The following is a 16449-nucleotide window of genomic DNA, read 5'->3' as shown; positions in this document are numbered from 1 at the left end:
TGTTTCATTGTGTGTGTATTTGAATTTATTTTGAATTTATATTTACTGAAGTCTTCTGTCTTTCTTTGCATGTTTACTTTACTAAAAACCAACTGAGTGTGAATATAAGTTTTGATATTGGCACAGATAACTTTTGTCTTACACTCTTCAAAGTTAAGTTGCTACGATAAAGGGTACAGGTAGTGATAATTTTTCTACAAATAAGAATGCTCACAGAATAGCAAAATTAGTTCTTTATTGGTTCCTTGAGTAGCCACGTACATTAAGTGATCAGTCACACAAGTTAGTCGAGCCAGGGACCAGAATCGAACGAAGAATTAGGGCTGATTTGAACGTGTCTGCTTCTTTGGCAAAGGTCTGGCTCACTAGTATGACAATCTCACTTATCCCACGTGACACGATGATAATATGGAATAAGTATACATATACATATACGAGCAAGTATACATATATATAGCTTAAATATATTTATTGACAAACAAAATATAAAATAAAATATTTTCAAGCTTCCATCATATAACTGCATGGCACTCCCAAATGCTGGTCATTAGAATTCGCCTTCAGGATGGAGGTCGAATCGTGGTGGGAAGGCGTTGCCATCCAGTTGCGGCCTGATGGCGGGCCGGTGTGGCTGCAACATAAGACATCTACGTCAGCACTGCGTACACAACTTTCTATTTTATTAGTTGATGCTAGCATCATTTACGCTTTTTCATTGTACTGAGGGGAGCAACTTTCACTCCAGAAAGCAGAGTTGTGATACACAAATCTGTTGATTATTTGAAAGACTTTGTTTAAGATGTCAATGTATTTAATTTTGTAGACTTTCTGTATTTTACTGCAGAAGAAACTACTAACACACTGCAGCTATTTAAACTCTCATACACAATCAGTCTCTGCAAGACCTTACATCTTATGTCTTTCATCCATTAATGAACCACATTCTTGTGCTTTTGTATATTTGGTCATAAGTGTAAAACAGGAGCCCAGAAACAGCTTCCAAGAATGTCAAAATAAGGAACCAACAAACTGCACACCACAGCATACACTGTTACAAAAAGTCGTCAGGTTATAGGCATTCCGTGAAGGGATAAGTGTGGAGCAATATTCTCTGTAAAAATATAGCGTTTTTGGAAACTTTTTATTGGCTTCAGTAATTTGAAAGTAACAGGCATCTGGGACGAAAAAGAACTGAGAAACCAGTGAGTCAGTTCAAGAGAGTGAATGGTCAATGCCATTCCAAAAGAGAGAACGTTTTATATAGTTGTACTGAAGCCATTCTGTTCCAACGTATCACTGTACTGTTTAGGAAAACACCACTTTAAGCATTTCTGTACAAAGCAATCATTCACACCACACGTAAAACTATAGTCGCTTTCCAAGCAAACTCGAAGTCTCAGGTGTCCTCGAAGGCCATGCTTTATGTAAACCATTTTCAGGCAATATCGGTCATGCGAACGGGGAAGGCACAATTAAAACGACTGCGTAGCTCTCCGCAGCAATACCGAGTCTGAGGTATGCGAGAAATTTCTCAGTGAGTGCAAAAAATATAAGATTTTTCACTCGTGTTGAGATATTTGCAGAAGGATGATGCACGTCTCACGTGCGTATTGTGGGAAGACACGAGGAGTCATGCTGAGCCTGGGGAATGTCACTAGGGCCGCTTGCCTGATGCGTGACACGAGCATTCAGGAAGGACACACAACCAACACAAGAGCGCTTACAAGCACTTACAAGGTAGCCCACCGTTTACTCGGCAGCAGGAATCTTGCGACCCTTGGCCGCTGGCTGCAGAACAAAAACAAACTCCATTCTAGCACTTCCCAAAATACTGCATTTTTTATATATTACTAAATATGAAAAATAAAACGAGATGTTTACCGTTGATTTAAATTTTGTTTAAAGTAGTCTTAAGAGCATACAAGATTTTTTTATCTTAAAACATTGTGCAATCCTACGAAATATTTATAAAGTGCTGTATCTTCGATAATTTAGTAATGACTTAAGATACCACTATTACTTCTATTGCCACTGAAAGCTGTTCTTTCATTTTCTCTCCTGCCAAGTTTGGTTCCACGAGGAACAACATAACGTACAACTATTTTCTAATTCAGTAGCCTATTTGTAGATTTGAGGGCAGTAACCTGTTTACGAAAATTTCTAAGTTAGTTTCCACGAGATTTTACGGGTCTATTTGCTAGTGCCTATCAGTTTAGAATTTCCAAGACTATGCCTACAGTCGAGCTCCTGACGAAACTTCCCCCCTCTGCCTGCGGTGCAATTTCAAATAGATCCCACACAATTACTCGAGCAGTATTCTTTCAGTAAATCGAAGCCTGCCATTTTATTTATCTGCAACTTATTCTGTATGATTGACGACTGACGGCTTACACAGTTCTATGCTTCTAGATGTGTGATGACGATGATGATGATGAATCCCATACTCCTTTACCCATTGCTTTTCTCCGACCCTGATGGGGGTGAATGATGATGATGAAGACGACACAACACCCAGTCATCTCGAGGCAGGAAAAAAAAAAATCTATGACCACGGCGGGAACCGTACCCAGGACCCCCTAGTCGGGAATCGAGAACGCTACCGCGAGACCACACACTGCGCGCTCTGCCTGACTACTAAACTATATTACTTTGGTCTAAGTACTCGCTGCCGATGTTTTGATCGAAGTCTTACTGGATATTATTATAATGTTCTCAGGTAAATAACTGCGCCATCTGCATGCAATCTGAGATTGCGACGAATCTCCCTGAAGTCACTGATCAACGAAATGAAGTGTACTCACGGGTGGGCTGAGTGCACGAGCGGCGGAACCCCCGCGGCCCTTGGCACGGTACTTAGCGATGGCCTGCTCAGCCAAGTCTGCGCGCTCTTCCGCTTCCTCCAGTTCCTGCTGTGCCTTGCGGAACTTGGCCAAGTTCAGGGCTGCAATCTCCTCCTGCAACACACGTCACCGTCTCATACTCCTGCGTTTGGACAGCTGTTTGCAGGATAAGAAAATCTTTTCGTTTAAAATTAAGTTCGAGACAGTTGCGAGAGGCTAAACAGATTTGACAGGGTGTGCAAATTTGCTACTTACGGCTTCTTCTATCTGCCTCTTGTAGGTCTTGATCTTCTGCTGCAGCTTGTCGACCAGGTCCTGCATGCGCTCGTGGTTCTTGCGGTCCTCCTCTGCCTGGAAGCTGAGCTCCTTGATGCGGCGCTCGCTCTTGCGCAGGTTCTTCTGTGCGTCCGCGTGCCTCCTCTGTTCGCCGTCCAGTTCGTTCTCCAGTTCCCGTACGCGCTGTTCCAGTTTCTGGATTGCCTTCTTGCCACCCTTGAGAGCGTTCGCCTCGGCTTCGTCCAATCGTACCTGCAGACGAGTTCCACAACCTTTGTTAGTCTCCTCGGGAAAATTCTATAATGTCGAGAACGAGAACAATTTAAATTTGACTGCCTTAACGAACCTCAGGGAAGATCAGTTTGGATTCCGTGGAACACGTGACGCAATACTGAACCTACGACTTATCTTAGAAGAAAGATTAAGAAAAGGCAAACCTACGTTTCTAGCATTTGTAGACTTAGAGAAAGCTTTTGACAATGTTGATTGGAATACTCTCTTTGAAATTCTGAAGGTGGCAGGGATAAAATACAGGGAGCGGAAGGCTATTTACAATCTGTACAGAAACCAGATGGCAGTTATAAGAGTCGAGGGACATGAAAGGGGAGCAGTGGTTTGGAAGGGAGTGAGACAGGGTTGTAGCCTATCCCCGATGTTATTCAATCTGTATATTGAGCAAGCAGTAAAGGAAACAAAAGAAAAGTTCGGAGTAGGTATTAAAATTCATGGAGAAGAAATAAAAACTTTGAGGTTCGCCGATGACATTGTAATTCTGTCAGAGACAGCAAAGGACTTGGAAGACCAGTTGAACGGAATGGACAGTGTCTTGAAAGGAGGGTAAAAGATGAAAATCAACAAAAGCAAAACGAGGATAATGGAATGTAGTTGAATTAAGTCGGGTGAGGCTGAGGGAATTAGATTAGGAAATGAGACACTTAAAGTAGTGAAGGAGTTTCGCTATTTGGGGAGCAAAATAACTGATGATGGTCGAAGTAGAGAGGATATAAAATGTAGACTGGCAATGGCAAGGAAAGCGTTTCTCAAGAAGAGAAATTTATTAAGATTGAGTATAGATTTAAGTGTCAGGAAGTCATTTCTGAAAGTATTTGTATGGAGTGTAGCCATGTATGGAAGTGAAACATGGACGATAACTAGTATGGACAAGAAGAGAATAGAAGCTTTCGAAATGTGGTGCTACAGAAGAATGCTGAAGATTAGATGGGTAGATCACGTAACTAATGAGGAGGTATTGAATAGGATTGGGGAGAAGAGAAGTTTGTGGCACAACTTGACTAGAAGAAGGGATCGGTTGGTAGGACATGTTCTGAGGCATCAAGGGATCACAAATTTAGCATTGGAGGGCAGCGTGGAGGGTAAAAATCGTAGAGGGAGACCAAGAGATGAATACACTAAACAGATTCAGAAGGATGTAGGTTGCAGTAGGTACTGGAAGATGAAGAAACTTGCACCGGATAGGGTAGCATGGAGAGCTGCATCAAACCAGTCTCAGGACTGAAGACCACAACAACAACAACGGAGCTATTTACAATCGGAGAGGTGAGAAATGGAGTTGACGCCTAAAATGAAGTTGCTTTCTATATATCCGTATAAAAAAAAGAAAGAAAATTGGGAGCTTTCTCGTGAAACTCTAGTGATACATAGGGACAATATTTACGGAGTTCTGTTTGAGCAACAGAAAACGTCCACAAAAATACTGAAGCTATGTACAAGGAAGTTATGAAGGCAGACGCGGTTGGAGCTACCGCTGGACGGACAAACAGGTACCAGTGGGCCAGAGAGCCTGCGACTCGTACCTGGAGTTCCTTGATCTGCTGCTCGAGGGCTTTCCTCAGCTTCTCCTGCGTCTGCGCGTGGTCCTGTTCGGCACGGAGCTCGTCAGCCAATCGCGCTGCGTCCACCATCGCCTTCTTCGCCTTCTCCTCGGAGTTCTTGGCCTCGTTCAGCAGCTCGTCCAGGTCAGACTGCGGGCAAAAAATCCAGTCAATGTAGCTTCGTATTTCTTACAAGTCACTCAGCTCTTTCACGATTTACTAATGCACTCTTTTACAGGATATTCGAGAAAAGAATATACCCTCACGACTAGTTGCTTGGTTGGCAAAATATCTGTGTAGATCTCGGGGATATTTTTCTCGGAAAACAGTTTAACTGATGTCTCTGGTTAACTGAGATGCTCGATAGCCTAAGACAGGATAAGTTTGTCAAATGCTCGTACCAAAATTCTGAATTGCATTCAGTGTGTGTCGTTACTCTGTGTGTCGTTCCAACAAGTAGTACAGTAATAAGTTACGGCCTGTAGAAATCTTTCTTAGTTCTGAAGTACACCCCTGTAGTGAATTCTTTCTTTGGCTTGTGCCTTTTTCCCGCAATGACACAGGGTCGGCAAGGTTAATCGGATTTGCCGCCACCCTGTACCCCCCGGGACGGAATTAGTGTACCCCAACTGTCTGTGTCTAGTGCAGTCCATGGAATAGTGCGAATGTGTTCAGATGTTTGGGAGCCGTGTAACAGAGGCGGGACGTGGGGACCAGCCCGGTATTCACCGAGTAGGATGTGGAAAACCGCCTAAAAACCACATCCAGGCTGGCCGGCACACCGGCTGCCGGGCGAATTCGAGCCGGGGCCTGCGCGCCTACCCGAGTCCAGGAAGCAGCGAATTAGCGCTCTCGGCTAACCTGGCGGGTGCATCCCTGTAGTGAATATAAAGGTGAAAACAACGACAGTTCTTGGTGAGAGAAAAGTAGTACGATATCTGTAGGCGAAGGCAGTTTACTGTCTATGTAATATTCCACTGAAGATCGGTTGGCCAAGTTAATCTGTGTAGGCAGTGCTACTTACGTGCAGGGTCTGCAGCTCGGACTCGAGCTTGCGCTTGGCGGCGGAGATGGAGGTGTTCTGCGCGGACAGCTCGTTGAGCTGCTCGTGCGCGTCGCTGAGCTCCTGTTCGGCCTGTCGGCGGCCGCGGTCGGCCTGCTCCAGCAGAGTGCGTGACTCTTCCAGCTCGTTCTGCAGCGCATTGGCGCGCCTCTCAGAGATGCCCAGCAGCTCCCTGGCGTCGTCGCGGGCTCGCTGCTCCTCCTCCAGGGCGGTCTGGATGTCCTTCAGCTGCTGCTGGTATCTCTTGATGTTCTTCTGCGCCTCAGCGTTGGCCTACGGAAACGGACAGGCAGCGATGTACTAGCGCTCGACCCCGTAGCTAATGCAATGGCTCCCTGAACAATTTCTCTGATGCAGTACTCGATATTAGTGACATCTGCGTCGGGACGTTGGATAAAAGAGGTATAATTACCTTGTTGGCGTGGTCCAGAGCAATCTCCAGCTCATTGATGTCGGCCTCGAGCTTCTTCTTCATACGCAGAGCTTCAGCCTTGCCCTTTGCTTCAGCCTCCAAGCTGGCTTGCATGGAGTCGAGAGCACGCTGGTGGTTCTTCCTGTGGGAGAACATCGAACATCGAGTTTTCAGTACACCTGATCACTGATTCCCAAAAAAGTGGTCTATGGATAAGAGAGTGGGGTGTAAACAAAGGCATTTCTAGTGCTCTGTCGAGAAAGAGCAGAAGTATATATATATATATATATATATATATATATATATATATATATATATATATATATATATATATATATAGTAGCTGAATGCGAGAATATTCGATCACTGCAAAAAGTGGAGTACAGTCTAGATTGCGACGTCCAAGGGCGCTGCCGGGCGGTAAGCAGTCTGTTACCGAGAATTCGTAGGGGAAATTCTTAGATAGGATGCCGCCATACTGAGTTGGGCTGGGCTCGTTATCTTTAGATTAGATTAGTACTTGTTCCATAGATCATGAATACGACACTTCGTAATGATGTGGAACGTGTCAGATTAATAAAAGGTGTTTAGACAAGATATTACATTAGACAAAATATTACATGACACTCACCCACTTACTATATCCAGAAATTCATCTAATGAATAGAAGGAGTTGCCATTAAGAAATTCATTTAATTTCCTTTTAAATGCTATATGGCTATCTGTCAGGCTTTTGATGCTATTAGGTAAGTGACCAAAGACTTTTGTGGCAGCATTATTTACCCCCTTCTGAGCCAAAGTTAGATTTAACCTTGAGTAGTGAAGATCATCCTTTCTCCTAGTGTTGTAGCCATGTACACTGCTATTACTTTTGAATTCGTTCGAATTGTTAATAACAAATTTCATAAGTGAATATATATATTGTGAGGCTACAGTGAAGATTTCTAGCTCTTTAAATAAGTGTCTGCAGGATGATCTTGGATGAGCTCCAGCAACTATTCTGATTACACGCTTTTTTTGCAATGAACACTCTTTAACTCAGTGATGAGTTACCCCAGAATATGATGCCATACGAAAGCAGAGAATGAAAATAGGCGCGGTAAGCTAATTTACTCAGATGTATATCGCAAAAATTTGCAATAATCCTAATAGCATAAGTAGCTGAACTCAAACGTTTCAGTAGATCCTCAGTGTGTTTTTTCCAGTTCAACCCCTCATCTTATCTATAATGATGCCATAATCACCCCCACATTCCCATCTATCATTGCTAAACGACTCTAAGTAGCTCTACTCAGATCGATCTCTGCTATTCCTGTTGTTTTCACAACCGCCTGGACGTCCTCAGCTAAGAGTCATAATCACTTCCTTTTTCTGGCGTCCAGTTACGCTCTATTTCACTATAGCTAATTCAATACACCCGAGGCTCTACCGCAGCTGTGTTAATAGCATAGCATTACTTTTACAATTTGCAGTGCTCTGTCTGGATACAGCAGAATGAAGTACAAACTGTTAAAGAATATATACTTAGCCCCTTAATGGTTCAAAAATGGTTCAAATGGCTCTGAGCACTATGCGACTTAACTTCTGAGGTCATTCGCCTAGAACTTAGAACTAATTAAACCTGACTAACCTAGGACATCACACACATCCATGCCCGAGGCAGGATTCGAACCTGCGACTGGAGCGGTCGCTCGGCTCCAGACTGTAGCGCCTAGAACCGCGCGGCCACTCCGGCCGGCCCTTAATGGAATGGGCTTGGAAATTCGATATGCCTACGTGTTGCTAATATTACCTTGTGTTCTCGAATTCTTCCTCCTTCTCCTGGATGCGGCGGTCGATCTCTTGGCGCACCTGCGACAGTTCCAGCTGCGAGCGCAGCACCTTGTTCTCCTCCTGCTCCAGGGCGGCTTCGGCCTCCTCCAGAGCTGCCTGCAGCTCGTCCTTCTCGGCCTCCAGTCGCTTCCTTGCCTTCTCGATCTCGTGAATGTTGCGGCCACCCTCGCCGATCTGGTCCAGCAGATCTTTCACCTCGTCTGCAAGCAAGCACAGACAATGCCCGCGTTACGAAATGTAACGAGATTTTGAAAGTGATGGTGACGGTGCCGCATTCTGATGTCACTTACCGGCCAAGTTCTTGTTCTCGCGACGCACTGCCTCCAGCTGCTCCTGGCCCTCCTCGTACGCTCCCTTGAGACGGAAGAGTTCGGTCGAGTAGTTGCGGCATTCCTTCTGGCTGGCGTCCAGCTCGGCAGCCAAGTCATCGACCTTGAGCTTCCATTCGCCAATGATCTTGTCGAAGGCCTTCTGCTTCTTCTCGGCGGCGTTGGCCAGGGCAGTAGCGCGGTCGACCTCCAGTTGCAGGTCTTCGACCTCAGTGGACAGACGCTGCTTGGTCTTCTCGAGAGCGACGACCTTCTGGTTCAGTGACTCGATGGTCTCCTCGGCCTCAGCAAGACGGGCCTGCAGCTTACGCCTGCACAAATAGTTGTACAACGGTTAGCTACTCAGTAATGTGAATGTGTTGTAGTATTTACAGCATAACACTTTAGTAGTATCTCCCGAGGTCTGCTGGTTTCAAAATGGAGAGTTTCTGGCGATGGCAGCAGCTGTAGGTACTTACTTGGCTTCCTCGAGCTCTTCGGCGCGAGCCACACCTTCGGACTCGTACTTGGAGCGCCACAGTTGTGCCTCGGCGTTGGCCTTGGACAGCTGCCTCTGGATGTCAGCCTTGGCTTCGGCTTCCTCTTCCAGCTGCTCGCGTACGTTGTCCAGGTCGTGCTCCAGGTTGCGGAACTTGCCCAGCAGTGTAGCGCGCTCCTGTAAAGTATAAAAGGAGTTCTTGTAAATACCGACTGCTCGTCAGTAGAGGGCTGTTTCTTTGCTCGATTTAGTAAATGTGCTGACCCTAGATTCCTCGTCCGCCAGACGCTTGGTGTCCTCGAGCTGCGTGGTGAGCGAGATCTTCAGCTTGCTCAGCTGCGACACCTGCGACTCGGCTTCCTCCAACTGTCGCAGGAGGTCGGAGTTCTCGATGGACAGCTTCTTCTTGGCGGCATCGAAGTCGTTGAGCGTGCGGTTGGATTCGTCCAGCTTGCCCTGGACTTCGTTGAGCTGGTGCTGCAGTTGCTTGGCAACCTTCTCTGCGGCGGCCTGGGCAAATGTGAACACGGTGAGTTTCTACTGCTTCCTATTTCATATATTAACTGGTCAAGCTATATTGATTTTAAGCATATTAAAATGCCGCTTGAGAGTTTCGGTAAAACTGTGTCGAATAAAAAGCAGTATCAACCTTTCATACAGAAATGCTGTTAAGACACCTAGAGTAAACCAACAGCTGTGAGTGAGCAAGATGTTATCGCTCATCAAACTCCTTGTTATTGAACATATTTAGTTTTGTATAAAATTTTTATTAAATTATAGCTGCAACAATTGTTATGAAACACTCTTGTTACTTAGATTACGGCTTTGTGTTTTAACTGCGGCATTTGTTACGAAACGCTTTTGTTACAAACATCGTAATATTGTTCCTATAAAGTAGAGGTATGTCTGGAACATGTAAAAGATAAAGGATATTTAGCTGGTTATAAACATGTTAGTGACGACCACACAACACGTACACGAAATAGGACACAACAACAAACAAATGAGTCGCTTAATACACAGGTATTAGATAGGATGTTACCACATATGTTGTTGCATATCATAGCAAAGCCACTTGAGCGTCGTTCATTATTTTTTCAGTATTTAGCGGAATTAGCTTATTAATCAAATTTCAGCCGCTTTTTCGGTGTTTACATTTCCTTTGAGGCAGTAGCCGTAAAATTTTGTAATAACTTTTGTTTTCTGATACATTTAAGCAGTTCGCTTTTACACAAGGATTGTAACAAATAATACTGTGAAATTAATTGTTTAACCCTTCTGAGAGAGAATACGGGCTACTGCAGTAGAGTTGAAAGTTTCAGCCGTCTCAAAGGAAAGAAGCACGAAACGTGCGAAATTGTGCCGGCAACGATTAGCAATGGAAGCCTTTTGTTATAGCTTGCTTTCAGCCAACCGACATTGACTGGATACCTTCTCGTTGGACAAGTGGTCGACTCCCGCTCGTAGGTCGTTCAGCTCTGAGGCGAACTGAGCTTTGTCCTTTTCGGCTCTGCGGAGCATTAAGAACAAGAAGAAGAGGTCAGCACACTGCTAGGGAAAAGTTTTCGGGGCTGGGCGAGGGTCCGCGATTCACGGGGACACTCGCCCACCGCCGGGTCGGGAGGGGCTCCTAAGGGGACAGAACAGAACAGGGGACATGCTGGGCTCAGCGAAGGCAGGGGGTTTACCTTGTCACGGGCCAAGCCGTCAATGGCGCCGCGCACGTTGTTCAGCTCATTGATAGCTGCAGAGCGGTCATGCTCAGCCCTGTGGATTGAAAAGTCATCTTCATCTCATTCCTTACACTATTTCCCTCCAATACTCCAGTACAAGGCCACTTTATGCTGTTTTCTAACAGGCAATCTCAACGAAATTTTAAGACAGGAACATCCAAATTTTCTTTTAATATGTGTACCCATATACTTGTCTAATTGCAAAGAATATTGAAACTGATGCCAATTAAAAATTTTAACTTTTACATTACGGATGTTTCTAACTTATAGTCTGAAAAAACATTTGAAGTCCTGTCACGAAATATTTCTAGAACTATGAGGCCCTCATCCCGTGGAATTTCCTCCTTTGTAACAACACAAGTATTCCACAGTTCTGTTAAAATACATTTCTTAAGCGTGTTTTTTTTCTTAATTTTCAAATTTAATGTACTACTCTGAAATAATAATAACAAAGCTTTATATACGGCAAATGCAATTTACCTGTCTATGTAACAATATCTGATGCAAATTTTTTATTGTAATAATCCCCAACTTGTGTACTTCAGATGTGTATCATCATAAAAAAGTTCTGAGCACCGAAAGAATGTAAAATTTTTATCACAGGGCACTGAACAAAAAACTAGTATTAAATTTACATTTCGAGCCCCAGAAACTGTGGAGAACCGAGTAAAAGGAACGAACATGTTACACATATTTAGTCAATAATAGCAAGATATTGAAGTTACAAGTAAACTGAAACTTCCTAGCAGATTGAAACTGTGTGCCGGACCGAGACTCGAACTGGGGACCTTTGCCTTTCGCGGGCAAGTGCTCTACCGACTGAGCTACCCAAGCACGACTCACGCCCCGTCCTCACACCTTTAATTCCGCCAGTACCTCGTCCAGGCTGTGGCTAAGCCATGTCTCCGCAATATCCTTTCTTTCAGGAGTGCTAGTTCTGCAAGGTTCGCAGGAGAGCTTCTGTAAAGTTTGGAAGGTAGGAGACGAGGTACTGACGGAATTAAAGCTGTGAGGACGGGGCGTGAGTCATGCTTGGATAGCTCAGTCGGTAGAGCACTTGCCCGCGAAAGGCAAAGGTCCAGAGTTCTAGTCTCGGTCCGGCACACAGTTTTAATCTGCCAGGAAGTTTCATATCAGCGCACACCCCGCTGTAGAGTGAAAATTTCATTCTAGTTACAAGTAAACTGTTCTAGAGAATTATCTTGTACTCTCAAGGTGAGATAGTAAATGATGCTGTACTTCCAAGTAGGGAAATGATAAATGTACGAATGAGCTGAGTGTACTGACTTGGCCTTGAGCTTGTTGAGCTGGTCGATCTGCTCTCCCATCTCGGCGACGGCGTCGTTGTGCTTCTTGCGCAGGTTGGCGAGCGTGCCCTCGTGCTGGATGTTGGCCTCCTCCAGGTCGCGGCGCAGCTTGCTCAGCTCGGCTTCGCGCTTCTTGTTGAGCTCGATCTGCGCGGAGGTGGCACCGCCGGCTTCCTCGAGGCGTTCTCCCAGCTCCTCCAGTTCTCGGGCCAGGTCGGCGCGCTGCTTCTCAGCCTGCGCACGCCACAAACGCACTTTTCGTGGGCCAGATCGGGCTCTCGGGAACCATTGATAGAACAAAATTATAGTAACCGACGCGGTAGTACACTTGCACATCAAGGTACGTTGTCGTTTCTAGTTTTATGAGGCAGCTAAAAAAATTAAAAAATGAAAAAAATCGCGGAAGGTAGCGATGCGATAGGAGACTGCTGGCAGAGTATGACTTATCTACGAGGTATGAAACTTACAAAGTCTCATCACGTCCCATATTCGATTAATTCGAATATTCCGGATCCCCGAGAAAGCCAAAAGTATCTGCACACCTTTCTGCACGATTATTCTTTTAATACCAGTGTATTACATAGATGTCTAGAGAACTCGCCTGTAAGCTACTGCAGGGAGGTATTGCACGCGTAAAACGATTCCTGAAATTTGGAAACTCGTCTTCAGCGTGGAAAATTAAATGGTACTGCTGCTACCATTGTAAAGGCTCACTTCATGTTAACTGGAGTATAAAATACTAAAACGCGTTTGGAGATATTCGGCACGATGGTTCTTTTCCACTTTCAGTCCATGAAGGGAACATGCTACTGTTCCTTAATGAAATATGGAACTCTTGTCTGGAAGTTAGTACGAAGATAGATGTGCTGAGGAATTACACTTCTTTGCAATAACCAGCTTCACAATGCGTCTAATCTAAGAAATTTAAAGTGTGGTGTCACCGCCAGACACCACACTTGCTAGGTGGTAGCCTTTAAATCGGCCGCGGTCCGTTAGTATACGTCGGACCCGCGTGTCGCCACTGTCAGTGATTGCAGACCGAGCGCCGCCACACGGCAGGTCTAGAGAGACTTCCTAGCACTCGCCCCAGTTGTACAGCCGACTTTGCTAGCGATGGTTCACTGACAAATTACGCTCTCATTTGCCGAGACGATAGTTAGCATAGCCTTCAGCTACGTCATTTGCTACGACCTAGCAAGGCGCCATTATCTTTTGCTATTTATCTTGTGATGCATGTACCGTCAGACCGATGTTCACCAATTACGGATTAAAGTTAAGTATTCCAGAAGCTACGTACTTTTTTTACTAGACTCAACTCCTTTAACTGTTCCAGACCTCACGCCAGCCTGCGTGAGCTTAAACGCGTGCCTTTCGGTTATCTCATAGTGGCTTGGCTGTCTTGCCAAGTCACAACATAAAGCACCAATATTCGTTCTAAGACCATCGTCGGAACCATATCTATACTATCATTTTCTTAAAAGTGTTATTCGAATTCAAATAATAGCACGATGTAAGCGGCGCTACTCACCTTAGCTCTCGCTTGGCGTTCAGCTTCGACTTCTTCCTCGAGCTCCTCGATGCGGGCCTGCAACGAGAAATTTCAAATTGAACACCCACTCCGTTGGACGTCACTGTTATGCGCAGCGGAAATTGTGGTTGCATTCGCGAAGCTGTACCTGCAGTTCCTTGATCTGTTTCTGCAGTTTGGACACGAGAGACTGTTCATCTTCGAGCTTAGCAGCCAACGACGAGATCTCCTTGTCCTTGCGCTGGATGGTCTGCTCGAGTTCCTTCTTGTTACGCTCGAGGTCGGCCACGGCTTCCTGGGTCAGCTTCAGGTCACCCTCAACCTTTCGCTTGGCCTTCTCAACGTCGCCACTGTGAACACGTAGTGGTACAGGTTAAAAAAAATTCCTCAGGGCGCTGTAGCCTGCACGACTGAGTTTTGTTCTCAGATTCAGGTTTAGAACTGAAGTGACGGATTTCGGTTTAATTTGTGTTTCCTTACAGAAATGTAACACGAAAAACTGCTACGAATTCACATTACTATCATTTCTGGAATGCTAGTTTTTCGATTAATTTGGAATACTCGTCAGGCGCGGAGGAACGGCATAATTTTTGGCATGCAGACTAATCGTTACATAGTACTTGGAGAGCTGCTGATCGCTTTGCAACTCACCGAAGTTTCTTCTCACGCTCCAGAGAGTCCTCCAGTTCGTCCAGCGTCTGCTCGAGCTTGGCCTTCACCTTGTTCAAGTGGTTCACCTTGTCTTCAGCAGCCTACGGCAGAAAGCAGGCGGTTACTCGCAATGACTCGCACTCGGAAGCACCACTGTAGGCAGGACAGGCGTGGCCGCTTACCTGCAACTCCTCAGCAGTCTTCTGGTTGATGTCGCCCTGGTTCTTCTTCTCCTTGTTCAGCTTGTTGATCAGCTCGTCCTGGTGGGCGATCTCGTCGTTGAGGTTGCGGATCTGGTGGTCCTTGGTGGCCTTGTCTTGCTCAGACTGAAAGCGTCCACGTAATTTTTAGTGTATTCGCTCGAGTCCTACTCAGCTACTGTTGAAGCTTTAACAATGCTTTTGGAAAGTTGAATTCGGATTATTGAGAAAGCGTTAAAATTTGTTGTCGTTTGAATTTGAGTGCCTAAAGCGCGCAGTGATGTGATATCTGTTACAGAATGGAAACGTCGTCTAAATTGCAATAAAGTAGCTCAAGTACCGGACGATTACCTTTTGGACGGCGAGTTCGAGGTCCTCGACATCCTTCTTGAGGCCAGAGATCTCCTGCTCGAGCTTCTTCTTGGACTGGAAGAGCTGGTTGCGTGCATCTTCCTCCTGCTGGAGACGGTCTTGTGTGTCCTACGGCAGAGAAAAGCCAGTCAGGCCGAGCTTCACGGACCACCCTCCAAAGCAGTCCGCAACTGGACAATATTTTATAAGTATCGTACACATCTCAGCTGTTTTAATTACTAGTGCTAATTCGTGCTAGAGGTGCGTAACCATTTAAGACGAGGACAGCAGAGGCGTGGGTGATATTTCGCGAAGGTGGCCATTAAAAAAAATAGTTGAACCGATTCCAGGCACGCCTCGTGTGCTGGCGAGTCCTTCCCTCACATCGTTAACACTCCATCATAGATGACGCTCGTGGATCGCTTCCAGAGGACGTTTATAAACAGGGTGAAGGCGCGGCGGCGAGAATATCGTCCCATTTTCTTTGATTTGATATTTCCTGTCGTGCGAGGCAGTAGACGGAAGAGGCGCGCCTGCTGTGCTGGCACACGGCTGCCCCCGAGCTATTCCTAGCGCGCACTGGTTCCCGTCACTCATAACGGGCCTCGCAGTAGCTCCCTATCTCACATCTCACTGGCTCCCTCAACAATCAACTGTTGAGAATCCCCACCACATTGGTTGAGGTCCAAGGATTGCGTCTGATGTCCCTTTCTACTCACAGCCAGTCAATTGTTCTGCCTTGCGTTTCGCGTTTCATTTTTTTTTTTGCCCGTAGCTAAACCTCCTTCTCTCCTGTACGCTCCCTGCTACGTTTGTAACAATCGTGCCATTCTACTGCCGCATCGTGTTTTAATTTACTCCCGACAGACAGCCGCATACCTGAGCTATACCAGGCTGGAAGAAAATAAATATATGAACGACATAAATTCAGCCGGCGTGGAGGTGCAGCATTTACAGCACGGACTGGACTATTTCCGATGGAGCAGTGATTCACGACGGAGCTGTTTACGTGCGCTATTTCTGCTCCTGGAGCCGTGAGTCAGGGCGCGAGCGTCTCGTGCGGCCGCAGCGTCTAGACTTTGTTCTCCGGCACCCGCTCCTTTCACATAAATATTTGGAGCTTCATCAGACATGTGATACTGTACAAACTATTGTCGGCATTTGTCCGTATCCCTTCTTCTATTTTCAAGCGTAACGTCTCCGATTTCGCCGCTTCTGATAGACGCACACATATTTTTCATGTTTTTTTGATACCAGTTCACAGATGTAGTCCATATTAGCAGCGGCCCAGATTCGAACCCGGCTCATTTTCGGAAGGAACCAGGTGAATGCTCAGTGTTCAAATGGTTCAAATCGCTCTGATCACTATGCGACTTAACTTCTGAGGTCATCAGTCGCCTAGAACTTAGAACTAATTAAACCTAACTAACCTAAGGACATCACACACATCCATGCCCGAGGCGGGATTCGAACCTGCGACCGTAGCGGTCGCTCGGCTCCAGACTGTAGCGCCTAGAACCGCACGGCCACTCCGGCCGACAATGCTCAGTGTAATCCTGCTAGACCAGTGTAAGCGTAAAATGCCCCTTTTGATACAGTCAACGTCTACTTGAACA

General features: G+C 45.7%; 1 protein-coding gene across 25 annotated transcripts in view; it reads right to left on the bottom strand.

The window, feature by feature from the left end:
• Positions 1–215: 215 nt before the first annotated feature.
• Positions 216–16449, bottom strand: part of LOC124721282 (myosin heavy chain, muscle) — a 48682-nt gene continuing 32448 nt past the window's right edge. For 17 of the 25 annotated variants that reach the window (XM_047246192.1, XM_047246175.1, XM_047246191.1 and 14 more), the window contains exons 23-39: positions 14834–14962; positions 14465–14608; positions 14283–14383; positions 13780–13981; positions 13632–13688; positions 12084–12337; positions 10495–10573; positions 9328–9573; positions 9044–9240; positions 8547–8896; positions 8216–8456; positions 6424–6565; positions 5973–6284; positions 4931–5098; positions 3096–3368; positions 2802–2954; positions 216–631 (exon numbers count right to left, since the gene is read on the bottom strand). In XM_047246192.1, coding sequence (XP_047102148.1) covers positions 548–631; positions 2802–2954; positions 3096–3368; positions 4931–5098; positions 5973–6284; positions 6424–6565; positions 8216–8456; positions 8547–8896; positions 9044–9240; positions 9328–9573; positions 10495–10573; positions 12084–12337; positions 13632–13688; positions 13780–13981; positions 14283–14383; positions 14465–14608; positions 14834–14962 — 3132 coding nt within the window. In that variant the 3' untranslated portion in view covers positions 216–547. Of the gene's footprint in view, positions 632–1734; positions 1789–2801; positions 2955–3095; positions 3369–4930; positions 5099–5972; positions 6285–6423; positions 6566–8215; positions 8457–8546; positions 8897–9043; positions 9241–9327; positions 9574–10494; positions 10574–10751; positions 10831–12083; positions 12338–13631; positions 13689–13779; positions 13982–14282; positions 14384–14464; positions 14609–14833; positions 14963–16449 lie in introns of all 25 variants that reach the window. The other 8 variants (XM_047246193.1, XM_047246185.1, XM_047246180.1 and 5 more) reach the window with 3 other exon arrangements.

This window comes from Schistocerca piceifrons, chromosome X (assembly GCF_021461385.2).
Source record: "Schistocerca piceifrons isolate TAMUIC-IGC-003096 chromosome X, iqSchPice1.1, whole genome shotgun sequence".
Lineage (NCBI taxonomy): Eukaryota > Metazoa > Arthropoda > Insecta > Orthoptera > Acrididae > Schistocerca > Schistocerca piceifrons.
This window is presented reverse-complemented; position numbering and strand designations above follow the sequence as displayed.